General features: G+C 41.1%; 1 protein-coding gene across 1 annotated transcript in view; it reads left to right on the plus strand.

Moving 5' to 3' along the window:
- Window positions 1-14,630, plus strand: part of LOC134513857 (uncharacterized) — a 37,724-nt gene that overhangs the window by 3,543 nt on the left and 19,551 nt on the right. The window contains exon 2 of the mRNA XM_063331039.1: window positions 10,312-10,410. Coding sequence (XP_063187109.1) covers window positions 10,312-10,410 — 99 coding nt within the window. The remainder of the gene's footprint in view (window positions 1-10,311; window positions 10,411-14,630) is intronic.

A 14,630-nucleotide genomic window follows, 5' to 3' on the forward strand; every position in this document is an offset into this window, starting at 1 on the left:
GAAATGACCTAGCTACCTCTTCAGACTGTCCATCCTCTCCCCTAGTATCATCTCAGCCTTTCCTGGGTGGCACTGTAACTCACTACAAGGTGGGAAAACAGCTGGTTACCTTGGGCATTGTCCCATGTGGGCAACAACATGACATAGATAGTAATAAATGAACAGAGTTATGTGAGCTCTGGGTAGGATTTAGCATTGGAGCATGGGGCTTGTGAGAGCTTTGCTTTGACTCAAATGTGGACTTCTTGCCTTTGGCCCACTGTAGGCTGGAAGATACCAAATGGCTGGAAAAGGGCTTGGATAAGCAGATCTCACTCTGATTTTTCATTTTTCATCTGACAGCCATGCTCTTCAAGCTGAACCCAGGAGCAGTTTGCAGTGAACCGCTGTGATGAGCGGATACCCCATGCAGAACAGTGGGGCTAGGGCAGGCTTCATGCCTTTGTGTAGGCTGACAGGAAGGCTTATTTGTACAGCTGTATATGACTAACAGCGATTTATTCTGTTGCCATTAAAAGTAGCTTTAAGGCCGTGTTTGTTTCCATCTTTACTGTTTGGGTAGATGTTCCTTCTATAAACTGCAGTTTTGTCTATTCTTAAAATTACTTTTAAGATTTAGCCACCAGCTGAGGCCTTTAGGATGATTTAGATTCACTTGTATGCAGAGTGTGCATCTGGCAAAAAGCAGCATGAAAGAAAGGTGAATTTTACTCCTACAAACAGAGCAGAAGCGAAACCACGCAACTATCACTTGTATCGTTCTTTATTTAAGGAAAAAAACCCACGCATGAGCTACTGTCTAGTCTGGATTAGCTGTGAGGAAGCCAAGTTGTGCACCCAGAGCAAGTCCTAAATGATTTCCCTCTGTGAAAGCACCCTGGGCTCCCACCAGCGTAAGTGACAGTAGAAAATGGGTCACAAGCGCTGGAGGTGAAAAAGCACCCTCTCTTTAGCTTTTCGAAAGAGGTTTATTTGTAGACGCGTTCAGGTGACTTTCTGTAATTGTTCCCAAACGAAGGCAGGATTAGCCCAGATGTCACCAAACCGTGAGGAGGCCTGGTCGGCCTTTCATCCTGCCCCTGGCTAAGGGTGGGCCACATGGGCCCTGTTTGCCTGACCCAAGGCAAATATGTCTTGGCTCAGTGCTTGTTTCTATATGCTTGGCTGAAGCAGGAGTGATTGTTCGCAAATAGGTGAGAGAAAAATAAAGCGGAAAAATGAAGGGGCAGCCTTTTATGCGTGAAAAGGGGAAAAGGATGCTTAAAAATGACTTGAAAAACCCCAAAGTTTTCAGGCTATTACACTGGCAGAATGGTAAGAAGAGAAAATGAAGTGGAGTCAAGGTACTTTTAAAAAAATTATACTCTATGGAAACCAGAAAGTTCAGCCCAGGAGTTCAGAGGGGCTGGTTGAAATAAGTTGGCAGCAGCCAACCTGGGGCAGCTTAACACTGTCCCCAGTGAGGGGAGACAAAAGCAAGAGGGGAAAATGGCACGTGTGCAGATTGGCTTCTGGATGTTTGCTTTCTTTCCTCCTAGTATTTTGCATTTTAGGAATATATATCTAGTAACACAAGATGTTGCAAGTAGTTAAAATACTGAGCAATTCTATAGCAATAACAGTATACCTGTGCAATGCAAGTATATAGGTGGCCACCTGGGTGCAAGTCTGTGGAGAATCAGGCCCAGAGAGCTTTTGTTTTTCTCCATGAAAAGCAAATGGCTTTCAAAAGCTGTGTCAGCTCATAAACTGGCCCTGATTTAAATGTATCTGCATTTTGTAACTGATACAGGCAATTGATGTGGGTTTTACATAGACATAGCCTAGAGTGTTTCTTGGTTTTATATTCCTACCCACCAGGGTTAGAGACATGTATTCAATCCCTGTATTAAGATTTGCTTAGGTGTTCATGTTCACAGTACAAACACTTATAAATGTTAGTGCTGTTGCACTTCCCTTAAATTCCCTGTTCCCATAATATAAAGACAGCCAAGTCTTCTTTCAATTTTCATTTGATTCTAATGTGCACTTCAGCTATAGGTTAAATGAATATCCTCAGCCTCATGAAGTTAATAAAAATAAAAATCTTTAAAATAATTTTCCTTTATATTTCTTGTTCTCTGGTTCTGACTTTAGTTTACAGCAAGGTCAACTTTTTGCTCTGAGAAAGAAGCATTTTTATTGGCTTGCTGCAGGGAGCAACCCTAGAATAGAGGAGGACCAGATCCAGAGTCTTTAATGCATCATGTCATTTCTTTTCAAAATTTAGTTTGAACACTTTAATACTTCTCCCAAGTGTTAAAATAGAAGACAAAATAAAACAGAATAGTTCAGTTGGAAGGGACTACAGTGATCATCTATCAGTAGATAGGTACCTATCAGTATGCAAAAAAACCCCCAACACCCAGTATGCAAAATATTTTACAAATAAACAGTAATTCTTGCAAATTTGCCTGAAATCATAGCTATTAAACCAATTAAAATGTAGGCAAGGAGATGATGTAGGATTTTTTTTCTTGGATGACGCTGCTGCTATGTATAATAAACTCTGGAAGCAAATGACATTTAGCTGAATAGCAAGAAAATAGATCCCATTTTCAGATTTTACTTATACTTGGAACACAAGTCTAAGCAGAGCTGTGTGTATTTAACTGTTGAAATCTGGAGTTTCAACAAAATTCATCTAGGGCATAAAGCTGCAGTCTGTAATCTTTGTTTAGGTAAGGACACCTACATTAAGCATACGTTCGTGGAGACTGGAAAGTGCCAGGCAGTGCTGGTGGCTGTGGTGCTCCAAGAAGGACAGCTTGCACGCAGCCATGGTGGCTTGAAGGCTAAGAAAGTTTCCTGGCATGAGCACCCGCTGCTTCATGCCGCTTAGCTTCTGTGCTAGGAAGTTTCCCTCAGCACACTTGATTTACTAGTGTTGGCAGAGCATCAGCAGCCCCTAAGAAATGGTCTGTAGTCCCACATGTGGAGAAAGCAGTGAAAACGCTAAGAACATACAGGTGTGCCTTGGCTTTCTGAAATGGTGAAGCATCCTGAATTGGTAGCATTTGTTCCATTCCTCGTTTTGTTTCATGCCTCTCAAAAGGTAGTTAGATCTGAAATACAGAGATGACAGTTTAAAGGGAGTAATTCTTGCCTCTTTCACTGGAATTATTTTAACTGAAAATAAACAGGAGGAACTAAATGTGTAAGTAAATTATGTAAATAACTTCTTCACTCTTATTGTAAGGAAACGAGATTTGTTTATAATTCTGCTTCTGCGCTATTTCTGTCCCTACTTTTGAACACACTGTCCAGTTTCATCTCAAGGTTCTGAAAAGGTTTGTGAAAACTGGTATCTGGGAATAGGATTGTGAGTCAGGCACAAATCTGAAGGAGAGATTTCAATGCAAGTTCAAATTGCCTTTTTTTTAATGTCACTTTGGGGGCATGTTCAGCATGGTCACTTTTACCCAGCTCATGTCTTAGACTTTAGAGATAATGGACAGGAATTGGAAAATCAGCAGTAAAGGAAGGGAAGTTACAGAGGACATGGAATAACTATTTTTGTTATTGCTGCTGCATTTTATTTTTAATGTAATTAAAGTTGCTGTGGACTGATTACCTTATTATAGCTAAGTGTACCAGGTCCTGGGAACGTGATGCAGATATATCATTCAGTTCATCACAGGTCCAGAAAGGCGGGAGCAGTGAAGAACTGAAGAGGGAAATATTTGTAGTAGATCAAGATGACCAAGATGTGGACAAGCATGTTGTCTGATTTATTTGTTATATTATGAAGGAGGACCTGAAAGGCAGGAAATATTCCAGCATTGGTAGGTACGCATATTAAAAATTGAAGTTTTAGAAATGGGAAGGATGTTGCTGCTAACAGCAATGGAGAAAAGGAAATAACATAAAAGGAAAAATATAAGCTGTTTAGTAATAACTGCAAAGTTTAGTATTAGACAAATAATCATCCTTCCAGGGCAGCAGATCAGTAGTGTTAGTAAATGTGTAGGGCTAAACTGAGGGAGATCAGTTTGGTATTGAGATGTAGATTTGTGAGCTGTTTACCTAAAGGTAATAGCTATATCAGTGTGAAGAGAGGAGGCTCCCTGAGGATAAGATACAGAAGATGAGACCCAGCATAGAGCTTTGAAGAGCTCTTGCAGACAGGGACAAGAGCCAAAGGAAAACGAGGAGCCATTAGAGGGTGATGACAAATCCATATAGGTGCTGGGCTGCAATGTAACACAGAGAGAGCTTTGTTAGAACTGAGTGCCTATGGCTTGCTCCTTGCTGCCTAGATCAGGCTTACGGGTGTTTGAGCTTGCCTGTTACATACCTTACAGTATATACATAACTTCAAAACTAGGGGACAAAGCCAAGGTGAGTTTTAAAGGAGAAAAAGGGTGACAAGGAATGGTGGGAGCCGGGAAGGAGAAATATAGTGCAGGCTGTCACAGGGCTGGGGAAGGGACAAAACTAGTGAGATGCACGCGATGTTTAGCACAGCTGGACCACAGAGGTGAAAAGGAAGAAGCTAGGATGGGTCAAGGAAGAGGTGTTGATTGTGAGTAGGAATATTAAGCTTCAGACGGGTGAGGCAGAAGTTTAAATACAAAGGAAGGCTGAGACCTGGGGCTTTGTGTGTCTGTCTGGTGGCTACTGTAAGTGTACTTGAATGTTAGTAGGTGAAGGCTATGGCTTCCCTCACTTCCCTCCCACACCTGTTTCTAATCACAACAAAATGAATCTGCAAACTTCACTTTATGCTTCAGGCAGCCTTCTGCTTTCCCAGAGCAGTACTGCTTTACATGTTTGTCCGGCGCCTCGTCCTGAAAAAAAACCCTGGCTTTTCTTCCTCTCAGGCATCACTGAAACGCACCCACCTTAGGAGGAGGGGGAGGCGGCAATCTGTGGATGGTGGGGTCTGGCCCCTTGGTGCAAGGGCAGGGTGAGAGGCTGCTCCTCTTCAGATGGAATAGCTTTTGAGGACCAGCCTTGCCATCCCCATCCAAATACTCTTTCACTTTTTGGTATAGAAATTTCAGAAAAGCAGCCACTGATAGCCAATAAATTGTCATCAGTTCTATCAACAATCTTCCTTCTCTTTCCAGTCCACTTTCTACTTGCACCCATAATGCCAAAACCAGAGCCTTCTGAACACCAGATGCTTTTGTTTTAACTCCAGACACAGCAGCTGAGATTAACATGAAATTCTGTTATCTGAAGTTGTATGTACTGGTACTCACTTTGCTCTAAAGTCACTCTTAACCTTGGGAACAATGGAGTTAGATGTGGAGCAGCGGATGCCAGAGAATGTGGATAAAAATCAGGTATTATGCATAATTTCTGGGAAACGGAAGCATGTGTATAGGATAGAATGATAAAAATGAAGCTTGAGGATTGAGAATGAAAAATCATTGTTTATTTAGAACATCCAAGGCAGTTCATCCTAAAGTGCAATGGTGTTTCAGCGAGAGGTTTTTTTTTTATCTGTATTGGACACAGGGCATGGATTTGGCCTTGGTTTGAAATTAACTTTTATTTTTCACTAAGAGCTTAATATGCTTTTGGTAAAGGTACTCAAGGGGGGACCCTTCTGTATTAGCTTGCTGGATATGAAGCAGGTGGATTATGGATGGAAAACAACCCATGTGGAAACTGGTGCAAAGAAGCTGGTATAACGTGAATAGGCAGGTGACTCTTCTGTCAGTGGGCTTCCTTTTACACGCTTGGCAATGTTAAGGAATAAGCTTCTTTACACAGGGCTAATACAGGGAGATAATCTGAATAGCTATTCTGTAATACGGGTCTTTGAGAAGTTACTTCAAATTAAGTATTTCCAGTTATTTCTGGAGCAAAACCTGATAATTGGGTAAAAATTCTCGAGTTGTTAACCAGAAATGTTTGCATGAGTGAAGGAGTCTCGGGTATGATATTGGTCGTCTCTTGACGTCTCAGCAGGTGTGACTGATGTGGAGAATGGGAGACCTGTGTCAGTTCATTTTTAGCAGCATGGGGTAAGGAAGGCTGGAGAGCACCATAGGTCTTCATTTTTTTCAGCAAACTCACAGTGAAAAAGCAAACCACAGTATCACTGCTTTCTTAGAAAATCTGGGGTTATTCAGCCATGTAGCTTACAAATAATAATGGCTGAGGTCACATGCTAGTGTGGTCAGGGAGTTTCATATTTAATCTCGTAGTCGTCTGTGGTGTGCTCCTGAAGCTGTGTCACTGGGACAGGTTCTTGTCTGGGGGAATTGGAAGTGCTCTCCAGGAACTAAGACGCCTTGTGCTGCCAAGTTCTTGATCAGTGTGAACTGTTGCTGTTTTCTTCATCAAGGTGGCTGTTTGGAGAGCAGGTCCTGCTTCAGCTGTGCCAAAGAACGAACCCTAATTTATTTTAAAACGTGCTTAGAATGTAACATGTGAACAGGGTTGTCTTACTCTTTGTGTATATATTGGTCACTGCCAGATCTCTTCTAAGTCCAGTGTGTAAAATGTGTCATTTATGTTGTATGTAGTTCCATATAGCTTATTAGTAGTATTGTAATATACAGAGAGTTAGACACAGAGGAATATACGGTTTGGTCTGTCAAAGGGCTGCAGGTGTGTTTGGCTGAGACTATACATTGCAGACCTGTTTTCTATCACCTTGCTCTTGTGTCGTCATTTATATCAATGCAAGTAGGTGTAAACAGCTGCTAATTCAGGGAGGTGGCAATGACTGACTAAGGTGCAGAGAGAAGAGAATCAGACTTTATATCTGTAATACCCAGTATTGTGCTGCAGAGTATGTTCCCTGTTAATTTCTCTTCCAGAGCACTTTTCAAACAAATAGCTACATCTTGTGGTGGAGGTTTTTTTGGTTGTTTGTGGGGTTTTGTTTTGTTGTTTGTTTGTGTTTGGTTTTTTTTTTTTTTTAACAGAAGAGTATGCAGAGTCACTTTATCAAAACTGGTTTCTGAGAGTCTCAGTAGTAGCGCTGAAATCAAATGCAAAAGGAACATTTAAAGGAACAGTTATTATAAGTTATTCGTTGTTAAGTTTTTTTTTTTTTAATTCCTCCTTAAAAGCATCCTCAGTTTTGTCTGACATGCGGACCTAAGACCCACACATTCCATTGTGAAAGTATCCCTAATGATGTGCTAGTTCTCAAGGATGTATCAGAGTGCTGCAGCTAACACCCGATAACACTGCTCACTCCAGTGCTGGCACACTTTGCCTGCTGGGTGCAAAATCTCTCCTGAAACAGATCTGAAGCAAGAAGTGGGGATCTGCATTGACTTTCAGGACCATGCAGCAAGCAGCATAAAAATCAGTTCTCACTCATATTCCTCTTTGTCAGGAGGCTAGATAGAACGCCCAAGTCTTTCCCTCTTTGGATGTCTTCTTTTTCCCCTTATTTCCTGCATGTAGGAAATGCAGGCGATACTTGTCTTAAAAGCACTTAGCAGTTTTCTTTTTTTAGAGCATAATAGTTCAGCATTGTGGCAAGATTTTGCTCTTTTATTTTTTCACAGGACTGAAATTAAAGCAGAGCTCCTATGTTTAATACATTAACAAAAACTAGGGGAATTATAATGAATACCTTTATCCTGAGACTGACCCTTCCTTAACTTTTTTTTGGTCAAAACAAATCCCCCCAGTTAAAGCACTGAATGTCTCAGAGGTAAGGCCAAGTGTGCAGCTGACAACTGTGGGATACACACGCTCATGGAGGTTGCTGGAAATAACTCCCCTTCCTTGCTCTAACTCTTGTTTGCAGGCTCCGCGGGGTTTCTGCAGGAAGAGAGCTATGATGACTTTGTTGTTTACAAAATGCAATATATAGCTAACTTCTGGCACTGGGTCTGGGAGGCTGGTCCGCTGCCTTCCCTCTTTGCTCAGCTGGCCGCCTGCCTAATCTGCCTGCTGCAACTGGGGTGTTTGCAGTTACTTTCCCTCTCAGTAGCATCTTGTGTTGTACTGTATGGTCAGAAAGACACAGACAAGATTTGTTTTGTAGGTGTCTTTAATTGGTCCAGCTGGAAAAAGGAAATGGTCTCTGAGGCACACAAAACCTCCTCTCCAGGCTAAGACTAATGATCTTGTAGTTTGAAGAACACTAACCAAACTTCAAAGGGTATTTTCTTCCTGACACCTCTTCATCTAATCTTGTCTTTATTCATTATGTTTAAGGCCAGGAGGGCCTAGCTGACTATTGACTCTGTCTCCTGTTCAAGGATCCAATATATTTCACCTAGCTGTCACATAAACAGGCCAGTGACTTGTGTTTGGCCAAAGCAGGTAGTCCAGAGAGGCATTCTGTCTTGGTAATGACCTCAGACATTACTATTTGTAAGCCCTCTTGGTACTCAAGGGAAGCAGGGTGCCTCTGTTAATGTGAGTGGATCAAATCTACTGCTATGTGCACTTAAAAAGATGACATCCCTTGTTGGTTGCAAGGGATCTCGTCCAACTTCTGCTCCAACTTCAAATCTAGATCAGGTTGCTCAGGCTCTTTTCTAGTTGAACTTGGCCTGTTTAGATACACTCGTTCTGAATCTGCCTGCTACCAAGTGTGGAATTTCCGTTTCAATCAGAATTTCAAGGGAATTTTTAAATCAGATTCATTACAAAATCAAAGTGTGTTGCATCCACGCAGTTCTCATTACCAACCTATCTTGCCAAATAATGAAAAATAATGAAATGACTGCATTCAATGTTTTTATTCAGTAAATCATTGCAATAAACTCTTTCATCTAAGGGTTTGTAAATTGTTTGAGGCATTGACATGAACTTTTGCATGAAACTTGCCATCGATGGTTCCAAACCAAACCTACCCCATGGCTGAGGTTTCCTTTGCTGCCTCAGTCGTGAACCTTTGCACCTCTGGCTCACGCCTGTAAGGGAAGATGTGCAAATAGCTTGCTCTTATGCTGTTTCCAGCAAAGCCAGAACCAGGCATTTCTTGAAACGCCAGTGCAGTGCTGCTCATATGCTGCTCCTGAGAGCTGCAGGTAGCAGCAGCCACTTGAACAACAGTGAATTGAGGCTGAGGGAGGAAGCTATGGGAACAAACAGCGAACCAATGCAATTGCACTACTGTAGGTCTCACAGAAGTGTAATAACCACTTGGAGTAAAATCACTGTGTTAAGGTTTCATGAGAACAGCCTTTGTGCAAAGATTAATAGGGTCCTCTCCATCCCCCTCTTTTTCTATTGAAAGAAGGGTAAGGTGGCCTGAACAAGGCTTTAAATCTCTGTTTCCAAGCCCTAGTGTTTCAATTCTTGTTCTCTGAGCCAGATCTTGTATCTTCATGTATACCTGCCTTTTATGAAAGATCTCAGAAAGAACCACTGTAATTTCCTAGCAGGTAAGGAAAAAAAAAATCATTTCAAGAGTTTTGAGGTTTTGCTGCTGTTAACAATGAACTTACCACAGATGCTCTAAATGATGGGTTGGTGCTACAGCTAGCTACTGCTGCCAAGTCCTGTTCCCCTCCCCTTCCTGTCCTTGGTCTCCTGCTAGAGCTTGTCTGACACCAAAGTGAGCCAGTTCACAGAGCTTAAACAAAAAGAAAAAAAATATTCCTTTTTTTTCTTGAGTATATCTTTGTTCTTTCTACTGATTTGCCTCCCTTACTTGTGATCTAAGCCAGAACTGTAGTTTCAAAATAATTTTGGATTTACATGTGTCCTGTGTAAAGTGAAGGTGTCACCCCAGCTCTTCCCTGCTTGTGCTCCCACTGGAGCTCACATCAGCAGATCTTGGTGCTGACCTGGAGGAAAATCATCTCCCCACTCCACTCCCTAATTTTTCTTCAGGTTAGTTTTGAGCTGTTTTCCAGATACGGCTTACTACCTAGCTGTACAAATACATGGAGGGGACAGGATCTCCTTTAGCTGGTAACTTCTACTTGTTTTGGCTGAGAGTGTGAAGGGGCTACTTCAGCTATGGCCATGTAAAACTGGACCCGTTTTGCTCACACTAGAGCATTTGCTCTGTACTTTCACTGAAGGTACATGAGAGCAGAATACAGCCCAACAGAAAGAAAATATGTACGATTAAAACGAGAGCAAAGTAGGAAAAAAACAGAATGTGGTCCTGTTCAGAAGTCTCTTTTTTTTTTTTTTTTCCAAAGAAATGGAGATTGGCTTGAATAAGGAAAATATAATCTCTAAAATAGTCCTGCTTGTTATCTTAGTTACTTTTTTCCAGATGAAGATGCATTTTAGGATGGCACATCAAGGGGCAAATATACCATCACGAGGGGAATATCTCATTTAGAAAACATCCGTCTGACTTTGTTTTCTTTCTTCTGCCCACAGCTCCCAGCAAGAGTGCGAGGATTGGCATGCTGCCAATGTCTGCCTCGTCACTGTAAACACACGAAGCCCCAAAAAGAAACTGAGCAAATATTTCCTAAGGTAAGTGTGAAAATCCCAGCCCTTGTTGGGTCCTTTCAGCTGAATTTTGCTCTATAATTACTAAGCTGGGTGTATGAAATAAAGGCCATGTTTGTCGGCAGTTTTTTCCAGCGGCCTTACCAGAGTTGCACTCAGTAGCCATTTCTACAGAGTTACTCATAAGTCAGTGGGTGTTTTGGTTATGCTTGGCTTCAAAGCACTCGAGAGCTGATTTGATTGCTGTAAAAAGTTATCTAAACTAAACAGGAAAATATTTGTAACTTGTCAATCCCCACCTGTTGAAGAGACAGTTATGTTATAACCATCTTTTTTTTTATTCTAATTTTAATACCTCTCTGATATGTCTTTTTAAAATAATAATAATATCGATAAAAAAATCTTACCAAGTTATTCAATGCATATCTTTTGGCTTTAATCATACTTTATTCATTTGTCCATAAGGTGCAAGAGTAGTCCACCCTTGCACAACATGAGGCTAACAGATCACTTGAGTTGTGAAGGTCTTGCCTGTGCTTTGCACATCAGGAGGGATTTCAAGCAGTGGTTACGCTGCTCCCCCTCCTCCAGGCTTTCCAATGAAATTCCCCATTCTAATGCTCCCAATAAAAAAAAAAAAAAATTATATATGACTAGTTCTAAATGATATGCATATACTGGATTTAAATAAGTGTGGCTGTCCTCCTTCTTCTTTGCTGATGAGGATGAAACGGTACATTTTAAAATTGTTTTTTTTTTCCCTCCAGTTAGTAATTACTGGGAGGTCTTTGTCTGAATGTCATCTTTTTGGTGCACTAGACCATGGTTCAGGTCTACATTTAGTCCCACCTTGATAATACAACGATGTTTAGCCCTCCCCCTCCTCCAGATCAGATACTTCCATTCTTCAGAGCATAAGAGCTAAAATAATTTCTTGGCCTGTTGCTTGAGTTGTGTCACTCCCATGGGAGGATTTCTCACTGGATCTCCATCTTTTCTTATCTTCAAAGCTCTTTACAGCTTTTCTTCTCCATTGCAGCACCTCATATTTCCTTGCTTTCCTAATATCCTCAGCTACTTTCTTCTTCTCCACTGCTGCCTCTATGTTGCTGCCTAAGCATTACCCAAGTTCTCTGAGCTCAACCAGAGTGCCCAGACCACGGTCACCCTAACAGTCCACCCCACTGCCCTGATCAGAGCTGGTCTTGAAGGCCTGTATAAGTTCTTTCCCTTCCCTGATTTTTTTCTGTGTGTCCATCTCTTGACCAACTTGAGAGGTACAGCTCCTTCTGGAATATTAAAAACAATTATTGCCACATAGAAACTACTATACACAAACCATAGATGCTGCTCATAGAAATAGCTGGCTAACTTTAGTCAGGAGCAGAAAAGACAATAGAATCTTAAGAGAGTATTTTAAATATTTAAATTCCAGCTGTAGCTGGAAGTGACGAAGTCTTCCAAAATGCCTTCTAATTCTTTACTAAAAAGCACCGCTTCCCCTGCTTCCCCACCATGATCTTGGGCTATCACCTGAAATATTGTGTGTGGTCAGAAATTGTGTTTCTACTCCACTCAGCACCTGAAAAAAATTATATGAATGAAAGCTATGGGGCAGCAGTGAGGTGTGCCAGCTTGAAAAAATTATCAGTATCAGGACTTCAGAATTAAGGAGCAGACTGTTCTGCTGGGGTTTTTTCCTGTTTGGGGTGGCTGGGGTTTTTTTTTTTGGGGTGGGTTTGTTTGTTTTTTAATTTACATGTTTTCCCTTCCATCACTTTGATATCTGTCTATACCATACCTGAAGGATCTTTATGCTCCAACTTACAGTAGAAAATGCCTCAAAAAAGCCCTTACGGTTGCAATAAAGTTTGAGGGTTTTTTGTTTGTTTTTTTTTTTTTTTTTTATCTAAGAGAAAATTGAATAACGTTAATGCTTTATAATACAATGATCTTCTGAGTTTGAAAGTTGTTTGCTTGTTGTTTAGAGGCTGTAGAGGCAACAGCAATAAAAAGAAAAACTCAGCTGGTTAATTTGTTTCTTACTAACATGGTGCTGTACTATTTGCCTTTCAAGATTCTTAGATGAAACATTTCTCAAACATCAGCTCATTAAGCCTTGGGACATGCAGTTGGGTGGATAGTCCCTGAAATGTGGTCATATCTGGTTTTGTATTTGCACACAGCACATAGTGAAATGCACTCTAGAGCTTGGGACATTATTTGACATAATAAGGTGAATTTAAGGAAGTTAATGAAATTATCTGGATTGGGTTAATGTAACAGCTAAAAATCAACTCTTCTGAATAGTGTTGGGGGAACTGCAGCACAAAGAGGACCCTGTTTTTTGCAGACTTTCTTCATTCATCTCTCCAGGATGGTAACGTTTTTTCTCACTGTGCCTGGGAGTCCTTGTTCCCTTTGATCACCATCTCACAGTCTTGCAGTTTCACTTCTCACTCTGCCTGTTCCCTCAGAATTCCTCCCACCTTCCTTTCGGTTGCCAGATCAGACGAGGTTTAGCCCTTGTCATATTATCATGGATTAATCAAGTTTTAATGTTCTTTAGTGTATCTTCAATTGGAATTGACTGAAAAAGGGAGAAATGAAGAAATGGGAAATATTTGTATGTTTGAACTCTGCTGTTTTTCGCAATGTGTTTTATTGGATTTAAATTTCACATACTTTCAGCGTTTTGGTAGTTTTGAAATTGTTACAGTTTGAAAACAATATTTCAATTTAAAAATAAAAGCACATAGACTTGGCTATAGCTTACACTTGTTTCAGTTGTTGTAAGCTGGCCAATCAGAATTCAAGAAAAATTGCAAACCCCAGATATTTTTAATTGAAAAAGTTTGCAAACGTGTCTGGGAAAATCAAGTTGTACTAGAAACTTCTTATTCTCTGAGTAAGATAGCAAGGTTATAGGAAGCAGGATAGCCCTGCTAGCCTGGTGGTCCACCTAGGTTCAAACAGGAGATTTAACCTTGCACTGCATTGTGTTATGTCTCCTTCAGCTTTAGGGTTAAAGCCTTTGATTTCAAACTAGGGAGGAGCATATCATAATAACATAACGTTAAATGTTGGACAAATAAGCTGCTAGAAATCAGAGTTTGATATCACACAGTTACTTGTTTAAATCAAAATATATCCCACAACTACACTGATAGAGAGCAGAGGACAGCAACAGTGGTCGTAAAAACTATTTTGCCAGTGTGCAACGTTGATAACCATTACGTGTTTTAAGTAGCCTATTGGATTTAGTAAAGCAGGGGTACATGTCACTTGCGGCATATGTCTGGGAGCTGCAGTTGCCACTGCCCCAGCTGTGCTGCAGCTGGCAGAGAAAACCCCATAGCGCAGTCCCAGTAGGATGCTCAGCAGCTGAACCCAGACAGAGTCCTTAATTGCCCGTGAAGAACAGGTGAGCGCACCTGGTGGTGAGATACTTACTCTTTGAGGCTTATAGCTGGCTTTACCAAGCTGTGATTTGAGGCATTTCAAAGGGGACTTGTGCAGCAAAAATCAGGATGCTGCTTGTGGCACTCACTTGCTGACAGTATCCATAAAAAAGAAGGTTGGAAATCTCAGAATAAAGAATCCTACAGAAGTCTAGAGAAAGGCAGAACCTAAAAATCAGTCTGAGATAAATCTATTGTCTCAGTTACTTTTCTATTTCAGCACTTCACAGCCCTTAAGATTGTTTGCCTGTTTCACTGCAACCTCTCTTTGTGAGATGAGGGTTGTGCTGCTGTCACCATCAGAGAAAGGAGCTGTGATGCAAGAAGATTGCATGACATGCATATGGCCATTGAAGAGTCCCATAGCAGAGCAGATAATTTACTATAGCGTTCCACAACAGCCACCCACCGTGCCCAGTCTCCCTCAGCTTTTCAGTTTCTAACGTGCTTTTTTAAAATTTATTTTCTTGTGAGAGCACAGAAGACTGACTCATCACCTTCCAGAGCTGCAAGGTCAGAGCTTCTTTCCTGAAAAGCTGATGGCAGGGTAGTTTTCATGAACTGTGTAATATACGGTTGGAAAGACTTTTTAGAGCATCACAAACATAATGAAGGCGGACGGTTCATGTAATTTAGGTGGCTTGTGGGTGCAGCACAAAGGCTACTGAGATTTGTTGAGTTTCAGGAGAAGATTTTGTTTCTTTTGCTTTGCTGTTGAAATGTATCTGCTGACACAGATGGGGAGGTTATTACAGACTGTTGCAGGATGGATAGCTAAAAATT

Source organism: Chroicocephalus ridibundus, chromosome 3 (genome assembly GCF_963924245.1).
Source record: "Chroicocephalus ridibundus chromosome 3, bChrRid1.1, whole genome shotgun sequence".
Classification (NCBI taxonomy): Eukaryota; Metazoa; Chordata; class Aves; order Charadriiformes; family Laridae; genus Chroicocephalus; species Chroicocephalus ridibundus.